The sequence below is a fragment of the Procambarus clarkii genome, chromosome 1 (assembly GCF_040958095.1).
Source record: "Procambarus clarkii isolate CNS0578487 chromosome 1, FALCON_Pclarkii_2.0, whole genome shotgun sequence".
Lineage (NCBI taxonomy): Eukaryota > Metazoa > Arthropoda > Malacostraca > Decapoda > Cambaridae > Procambarus > Procambarus clarkii.
In genome coordinates this window covers 54,134,818-54,144,434 of record NC_091150.1, presented here as the reverse complement: position 1 = coordinate 54,144,434, position 9,617 = coordinate 54,134,818, and the positions used below count along the sequence as shown (strand labels likewise).

At 46.3% G+C, this 9,617-nt stretch overlaps 1 protein-coding gene across 1 annotated transcript; it reads right to left on the bottom strand.

Annotated features, from left to right (window-relative positions):
• Positions 1-1,913: 1,913 nt before the first annotated feature.
• On the bottom strand, positions 1,914-7,599 carry LOC123753521 (uncharacterized). The gene is made up of 2 exons (XM_045735490.2): positions 6,780-7,599; positions 1,914-4,720 (listed from the first exon to the last, which is right to left on the bottom strand). Exons 1-2 carry the CDS (start codon positions 7,171-7,173, stop codon positions 3,882-3,884), a joined length of 1,233 nt encoding a protein of 410 aa, XP_045591446.2. The 5' UTR covers positions 7,174-7,599; the 3' UTR covers positions 1,914-3,881.
• Between the last annotated feature and the right edge of the window lie 2,018 nt (positions 7,600-9,617).

The following is a 9,617-nucleotide window of genomic DNA, read 5'->3' as shown; positions in this document are numbered from 1 at the left end:
ATCAAAAATATATCATTTTCAGTAATCAAATATATTACGCACTACTTGTCACAAAGGAAAAAAACAAATTATATTTTTGTTTTAATCAAGAACCAATTGTGTCTTCATATTAAAGGACCAAAATGCCCACGACTGACTCTGAAAGCTCCAGAGAATTAGTTGAGTGTGTCTTAACGTCGCTAGAGCAGGACAGGAGTGGATTAGTTAAGCTTATTTACATCTCTCACGTCAACGAGTCGTTGAAATCATCACGTTAGGCGATGGTGACTTTGTACTACCTTACAACCAGAATCTAGACAAACACCAATATTTCGTTCGGGTACCAGAAATGTAGAGCGCGTTCCGGTATGACACGACGAGAAGATGCGCAGACTCCCATGCGCAGAATTTGACCCCCCACGGAGCAGAATTTGACCCCACGGAGCAGAATTAGACCCACGGAGCAGAATTTGACCCATGGAGCAGAATTTGACCCCACGGAACAGAATTTTACCCCACGGAGCAGAATTTGACCCCACGGAGCAGAATTTGACCCCACGGAGCAGAATTTGACCACACGTAGCAGAATTTGACCCCACGGAGCAGAATTTGACCACACGTAGCAGAATTTGACCCCACGGAGCAGAATTTGACCCTCTGAGCAGAATTTGACCCTCGGAGCAAAATTTGACCCTCGAAGCAGATTTTGACCCCACGGAACAGTATTTGCCCCCACGAAGCAGAATTTAACCCCACGGAGCAGAATTTGACCCCACGGAGCAGAATTTGACCCCACGGAGCAGAACTTGACCCACGGAGCAGAATTTGACCCAAGGAACAGAATTTGACCCACGGAGCAGAATTTGACCCATGGAGCAGAATTTGACCCACGGAGCAGAATTTGACCCATGGAGTAGAATTTTACCCACGGAGCAGAATTTTACCCACGGAGGAGAATTTGACCACCACGGAGCAGAATTTGACTCATGGAGCAGAATTTGACCCATGGAGCAGAATTTGACCCACGGGGCAGAATTTTACCCACGGGGCAGAATTTTACCCACGGAGCAGAATTTTACCCACGGAGGAGAATTTGACCACCACGGAGCAGAATTTGACTCATGGAGCAGAATTTGACCCATGGAGCAGAATTTGACCCATGAAGCAGAATTTGACCCTTGGAGCAGAATTTGACCCATGGAGCAGAATTTGTCCCTTGGAGCAGAATTTGATCCCAAGAAGCAGAATTTGACCCTTGGAGCAGAATTTGTCCCTTGGAGAAGAATTTCATCCCAAGGAGCAGAATTTGACCCATGGAGCAGAATTTGACACATGGAGCAGAATTTGACCCACGGAGCAGAATTTGCCCCTCGGAGCAGAATTTGACCCACGGAGCAGAATTTTACCCATGTAGTAGAATTTGACACATGGAGCAGAATTTGACACATGGAGCAGAATTTGACCCACGGAGCAGAATTTGCCCCTCGGAGCAGAATTTGACCCACGGAGCAGAATTTGACCCACGGAGCAGAATTTGCCCCTCGGAGCAGAATTTGACCCACGGAGCAGAATTTGACCCACAGAGCAGAATTTGACCCTCGGAGCAGAATTTGACCCTTGGAGCAGAATTTGTCCCTTGGAGAAGAATTTCATCCCAAGGAGCAGAATTTGACCCATGGAGCAGAATTTGACACATGGAGCAGAATTTGACCCACGGAGCAGAATTTGACCCTCGGAGCAGAATTTGACCCACGGAGCAGAATTTGACCCTCGGAGCAGAATTTGACCCACGGAGCAGAATTTGACCCACGGAGCAGAATTTGACCCAACGGAGCAGAATTTGACCCCACGGAGCAGAATTTGACCCTCGGAGCAGAATTTGACCCACGGAGCAGAATTTGATCCTCGGAGCAGAATTTGACCCACGGAGCAGAATTTGACCCACGGAGCAGAATTTGACCCACGGAGCAGAATTTGACCCAACGGAGCAGAATTTGACCCCACGGAGCAGAATTTGACCCTCGGAGCAGAATTTGACCCACGGAGCAGAATTTGATCCTCGGAGCAGAATTTGACCCACGGAGGATAATTTGACCCCACGGAGCAGAATTTGACCCTCGGAGCAGAATTTGACCCCACTGAGCAGAACTTGACCCATGGAGCAAAATTTAACCCCACGGAACAGAATTTGACCCTACGGAGCAGAATTTGACCTATGGAGCAGAATTTGACCCCACGGTGCAGAATTTAACCCGTGGAGCAGAATTTGACCCCACGGAGCAGAATTTGACCCATGGAGCAGAATTTGACCCATGGAGCAGAATTTGAACCCACGGTGCAGAATTTGACCCATGGAGCAGAATTTGAACCCACGGAGCAGAATTTAACCCGTGGAGCAGAATTTGACCCCATGGAGCAGAATTTAACCCATGGAGCAGAATTTGACCCCACGGAGCAGAATTTGACCCCACGGAGCAGAACTGGATCAGTAGTTCACAATAGTTATGACCCCCTACCCCCCGTCTTTCCCCTAAGTAATGAAGTGGTAACGCTGTACAGTTGTTCCCATTCAGGCTTCAACATACCGTCGGAGTCACTAAGTACAGGGGAGAAATATCTAGAATATCTATCACATAAAGATGTATAGGTAATCTCTGCTATTTTGTAAACACTAAATAAACACCCATATTTATATTAAAATGATGCCATACAAGAGTGAAATATAACTTTCTACGTAACACTTGGTTCACTAAACATTGGTCTTCCATTCTTCAATATATTTGGTCCCGTCTCCTATGTGTAACAGCGAACAACGTTGATTGCTTACCTGCAAGCATCGTTGTATGCGAAGGATCACTTGTCAGAACCCAGTCATTACAAGCATCATAATGAGCATTTACTTACAAATCAATAAAGCAACAGAAGCGAATGAAACCCCACCCAAAAAAAACAAGCACACTTGACACCTAAATCATCCCTGCCTACTCTCTGTACACTAAAGAATTAATAAAATACTCGTATGAAAGGGTTAGAGGGATTATATCAAATATATGGTTGTGGTCGACTATACTAGTTGACTCTGTGAAGACCACACTACGGGTCCTCGTGATGAAAACCCTCGCTAGGTACTTCTGCAGGAAGGCTCCGTCCTCCTTCTGTGGTGAGACCATCTCCTTATGGTGTCACTGTGTTTCCACGTCTCCTGCCCATACCCTTGCAACATCTTGGTCCCATTGCTCAGCTGCACTACTACTACTACAGGCATGCAACTGCACTCACAGTAAATCCAATGTTCGACAATTACTGTTTAGAATTCCTTAGCATTATTAAAAGTTTTTCAGTAACTAATTGATCATTATGTCATATTTTTATTGAACCCTTTTAGAATTTGTTCAATATGTCACTAATTGGTTTTAACAATTTCTGTTTTGATTCAAATTAAATTGTTTTTGCCCTTTGTGTAATATAGCTTAACGAGTCGTGCTTGGTACATCAATGACAGTTTGCAATGTCACATAGTTCACTTGTTCATCACCAGGGCACAAAACCGACGAAGGCATTCTTATTTTGTCTTATAATGCGAACACGTAGGGGAATACATTTCCCGCAAAATGTATCAATATATTAAGGCTACCAAATAAAGCAAGAGTGACGTGGTCGATCGACACTCTGGCCACTCGACGCGTCCTTCACGAAGCACCGATGTTTGAGCAGTTGTCCAATGCTTTATCAAATCTGTACATTGGAGCGGGAAAATGGTCTTCCCGCTTGAAAAAACAAACAAAACATAAACAGCATTGTGATGAAAATGGACATTCGATTCCGGATGGTTGAGGGCAGAGCGTGTTGAGGTTTGTGTGCGCTGGTAGTGTGGAGTGCTGGGGAGGTGCTGAGGGAGGGCACTAGACTAGCGAAGTGTAGGGTTCTGAGAGCGACCTGTGTGTGTGAGAGAGGGAAGGGATGGAGGCAGCAGCCGCCTTAGCCAGGTCCAAAGTGGAGCTGTGCTGGTTGTACTCCGCGAGTCTGTTCGCTGCCCCGTGATTCGCGACCTCCTTTGCCACTCGCGACGACGACATGGCCGAGAGTGTCAGCAGCCGCGGCCTTCCGTCAAGCATACAGTTCAAGTTTAAGAGCCGAGGTGGTTTATAGACGTCTGCTCGTGTGTTCTGGACGGTGATTGGTCGTCTCGGCGGCGCTGGGGTCACCGCTGGGGTCATCTCAGCGTGTCGTCTCGGGGGCGCTGGAGTCATCTCAGCGGGTCGTCTTGGGGGCGCCGGGGTCACCGCTGGGGTCATATCCACCAGCGGAGGTCCTCGAGGCCTCCCGTTTGGCAGATGTCCCAATATGGCGTTTCTCCCGCCGCCCAGAGTCTCGCGGTTCACCGACGTCACCCGCGGCCCGCCTTCAAAGAAGATGCTGACAGAGTCGGCCATCATCCCCGACTCTGGTGGTCGGTTGGGGGCCGGAGTTGTCGGTTCGGACGGCGTGGTGTTGGTGGTGACCGATTTGCGGGTCCTGCCGGACTGCTGCGAGTGGCCGGAGGCAGACGTCGGTAGAGTGTAGATCTCCCGTAGCAGCTCCGGAGGTAACCGAGGGTGATTTTCCTTAATCGCGGTATATCGCGGGCTGTAGTCGATCTCCTCGGCCGGGCCGCAGATCTTGTAGGCGCAGCAGGCGACGATACACAGCGCCAGCAGAGCTCCAAAGCACATAGCTGACAACTGCATGGCTAGCACGATGTCTGCGGGGAGATGTGGGAGACACAGGCAGTTAGAACCATCCCACAACAGAGCACTACCAACATCAGCTAATCCGCAACTACAATCATGTGATACACATTACACTATATGGTGCAGGAACAAAGGAATGAGAAGTTCTGACCCGCATTTCCCCACAGAACACGCCACTTGTACTTGTAAATAAGCTTGGCAATCACACTGCTGTCACCTTGCAGTCTACTGTCTATCTCCTGCTGGCTTTTTGTCAGCTGACAAACAACCTCTCACTTTGCTGTTCACTACAATCTTTCAACAATATTTACAAGCACACCTATGAATCAAGTCTTTAGTCAAAAGTAGAGTAAAAAGTCGAATTGCTTCTAAATTCTGTTAAAACCCTTTTGCTGCTATGCAGTGAGTGTAAAGCAGGAGGGGTGGGGGATGGCTGCACGCGGCCTTGTGGTCATTTCGTGAGCCTATAGGCACGCTGAGAGAGAACTCCATCAACATCAAAGGCTTTTCAACACTCTTCCCCTACGCATACGGGGCATAGCTGGCCGACCTCCCGCAGTGTTCAAAAGAGAACTCGACAAGCACCTTCAAAGAATACCTGATCAACCAGGCTATGACATGTACGCCAGGCTGCTCGGAACCGCATCGAACAGCCAGGCTGATCAGACCAGCAACCAGGCGGCCTGGTCAGAGGCAGGGCCACGGTGACGTTGATCCTCGGAATCATCAACAGGCAGCCTTCCTGTGGTCTTCTCAAAGTAATCTAAATGCACCTGGAGGACCAGCCTAAGCTGCACCTCTGTGTAGGAGCCAAACACAATTTAAAAACATCATAAAAAAGTAATTAAAGCTTATAATTTTCTTTAATTACCTGCTTTCAGTTAAAGTTGTTGACATTAATTTCACTTTTCACAAAAGATTTACATTTTTGCAGTATATCTAATATAAAATGTGGCCGTATTGAAGGGCAGTTAATTTCAATTTGGCGTCCAAACAAGAAAAGGTTCCTACACCTTTGGACTAAACTGGAAAGCATTAAATTCTAAGCAGACGAATCGTTTACACTGCATCTTAATGACGAGACTCGTTAATTCAGCGACGAAGATTTCCACCATTTGCATTTCTCCGGGAACACTCCTTAATTCATATTTACTTTCTCAAGTGGTTTTGCCTCCCTCAGGAACCAAGAAACCTGTGTCTGGTGTGTGGCAGTCGAGGTTCCCTCTGGGCCAGCGTCTGACTTCTCCACCCAACAGCCGCCTGACTCCTAGTTACCTTTCCACTGCTTCACGAAAGGTGGCATCAGGCGAAAGGAAACGTTCCCATGCGCTTTTCCTTCCTGAAGCGGGAATTGATCCTGACAGCTGTTGGTTGATGAACGGAGAGCGTTGATGCGCAAAACTGCTGGGCTTGTTAATGATGCAATTGTTCGAAATTTTATGCATAAAGTTCTCCAAACGTGAATGAAGTTTTTTCTCTTTTGCTTTACTGTATTTATGTGTTTGTTTCTCTTCTTTCATGTCTCTCTCCGCCTGCCTAACATTATATTTCTCTCTCTCTCTCGCTTTGTTTCTCTTGGTCTGATTCTGTGTAGTTCTCTTGCTTTCTCAGTCTCTATTTTATTATCTATCTATATCTGCCACTTACTCTCACCTCCCCCTCTCTATTTTTCTTTCTTCCTGTCTGTATTTTTGTCTATCCTTCTCTGTCTGTCTGTCTGTCTGTCTGTCTGTCTGTCTGTCTGTCTGTCTGTCTGTCTGTCTGTCTGTCTGTCTGTCTGTCTGTCTGTCTGTCTGTCTGTCTGTCTGTCTGTCTGTCTGTCTGTCTGTCTGTCTCTCTGTCTCTCTCTCTCTCTCTCTCTCTCTCTCTCTCTCTCTCTCTCTCTCTCTCTCTCTCTCTCTCTCTCTCTCTCTCTCTCTCTCTCTCTCTCTCTCTCTCTCTCTCTCTCTCTCTCTCTCTCTCTCTCTCTCTCTCTCTCTCTCTCTCTCTCTCTCTCTCTCTCTCTCTCTCTCTCTCCCCACCCCCCCTCCGCCCCTGCCGAAAACTCTCTCTCTCTCTTCCTATCCTTACCTTCCCATGTCATCTCCCGCACGGAGAAGTTGGTAAGGCCATGGTTGCCGCCATAGCCGCCACCAGCGCCCTTGGCTGCCTTCCCGCCTCTCGCGGCCCCCGCTGGCACACCTGAGAGGGATGGGGGGTGGAGGGTGAATCCTGAGTGTGACTGGCTACATCTTCCCGGCCTCAACACCCAACCTTCAAGGCGCCTATAACAGAAAGATTCGTACGGGGGCGACAACGAAGAGGCAGAAGAAGGAAAATCTGTGTAGGGGAGGAAGGAGGTAAAATACGTAGAAGATGAATTATGTGGATGGAAAGTAGAAGGAAATGGATGGAAATGGAGGGTGTTTTGTAGGGAAATAGAAGGTTCTTTTTTTAGGGAAATTAAGGGTGGTTTGGAGGGCATTAGATAGTGTTTTGGAGAGAAATGAAAGGTATATTACATGGAGTTGGAGAATGTTTTCGAGGGATATAGAAAGTATTTTGATAGGAGTTGCAGGGTGTTTTTGGATGAAAATGGAAGTTTTTTTTTGGAGGGCGATGTAGGATGTTTTAGAGGGTGTATATGAAGAAGCGTACCAGCGTCTTAGTGGGAGTCAATATCCGCGGGAAGTCCGTAAGTCTCTTGTTGAGCCTTGGGAGAAATGATTCAGGGAGGGAGCTTAATTAGCATGGGGGATATTGACGGTCCATCAAACCATTAGCATGACATTATTGATGGTCAATCGAAACATTACCACGGGACCACTGATGATCTACCAAACCATTAGCATGAAGGCATTGACGGTTCACCAAAACATTTTGAGTTACAATGAAGTCAAGGCTCCGCGAGATTTTGTCTTGACACTGATACTGCTAAAAAGATTATATATATATATATATATATATATATATATATATATATATATATATATATATATATATATATATATATATATATATATATATATATATATATATATATATATATATATATATATGCAAAATTAAGAGTGATGTAAATAGTAAGAAAAAGTCAAGCATTGGAGGAACTGTTTGCGGGGGGAGATAATTTAACTGTTCATGAAAGTTTAGGAGTGTTGAAGACAAGACAGCACCTGTAGATATATAGGAAAGGCAGTTTCCGAAGCTAGTTAGAGGAGACAACGGTTGTCGATGGCTAAGACAGCCCCCTGAAGCAGTGGTGAAGAGAGGAACACTTCTGGAGTCAGGTGAAGTTCAACAGAATGACAGCTAAACCAGGAGTGGAAAGCGACAAGGAAAACAGCTTATAAAAAGCGAATGTCTGAAATAATTATTGAGGTCTTCTCAGAGTGTGTAGCAAGTAGCTCCGTCCTCCCCTTCCCTACTACTCACCTGTCTACTAGCTATCATCTGTCTCGTCTGTCCGTCTGTGTGTCTGTCTATGCTCACCAGACTGCTCGTCTATTTTTTTCTATCTGCCTGGCTGTTCTAATTCTGGTTAGCTGAAATAATCGCTTTAGATTCTTATTTAGATACTCCTTCAGGTTTCTGGTTATTGCTACACGTAAGGAATATATCACACGTGTTAAGATTGCATTTTTGTTGTTTATGTAACAAGCCAATTAACAGCACTAATACACGTTATGCAAAAGTAGGGCTGTTCTTATTTAATTCTACGCGTATTACTTACTGACTTTAATCGCCTCATTTTTCCTAACTTTCAACCTCTCAATCACACACAAGACAATCACTCAAGATGCTGTCGAGAGAGGTCACACAGACCAGAGGGGGTCACACAGACCAGAGGGGGTCACACAGACCAAAGAGGTCACAAAGACCACAGGAGCAACATGACCTTCCAAAGTGATACCTCGGAAACTATGGACATGAGTCTAGCTGGACTCTGGGACCGTCTGCGACGACGACAGCGCTCCTGAAATAGTCTGTCGAATGCGCTGCAAGAAAGAAAGTTTGGCAGCAGCGACTTAAGCAGATATCGACAGCACTCGAGGACATTGTCGTTCCGTGTGTCGCCTGTGTATCCAGACACAGCTCAGGAATGTTTCACTGGCTTGATCCTCCGGAGGAAATGACTTGCGGTCAGGTTCTCAGCTCCTCAGAATATGACAGAACGAAGATATCCTTCGACTAACCTTCTCTTAACCTTCTCTTTTACCCTTCCCCCCCCCCCTCTCTCTCTCTCTCTCTCTCTCTCTCTCTCTCTCTCTCTCTCTCTCTCTCTCTCTCTCTCTCTCTCTCTCTCTCTCTCTCTCTCTCTCTCTCTCTCTCTCTCTCTCTCTCTCTCTCTCTCTCTCTCTCTCTCTCTCTCTCTCTCTCTCTCTCTCTCTCTCTCTCTCTCTCTCTCTCTCTCTCTCTCTCTGCTTCTTAGTACACTTTATCACCCAGTATACAAATAATATTAGTCATATTATTTCTTCTAACCTCATGAGACTTTCTCTTAATAGTCATTATTAAAGTTTGCCTGTAACCACAGGTTTTCTTGCTTATTGCTTGCCTCCCTGTCAGCCTAATTGTCTAGCAGCCGGTTAGCCTGTCTAAGTGCACACCTGCCTGCTACTCTGTCCATGTCTTCCCCGCCCATTTCTCTTTATGCCTCTGCTTAGCTGGTTTCTTGTCTCGCGTTTGCCTGCCTAAGTTGATGTCTATTTGTCTGACAGTCTTCCTGCCGGGCTGTCTGCTTATCTATTTGGAAAGGAGGGGAGCAAGGCTGTCAGGAGAAGAGAGGCCTGAGTCTTTTAGACGTTGGTTGAAAAGCGTTCCGACTCGTGTGTGTGTCTGTACTTATCACAGGAAACGATACAAGCGCCTCTGAGAATCAACTGGACTAAAAAATATCCGCCTTGAGTGCACAGAAGCAGAAAAATA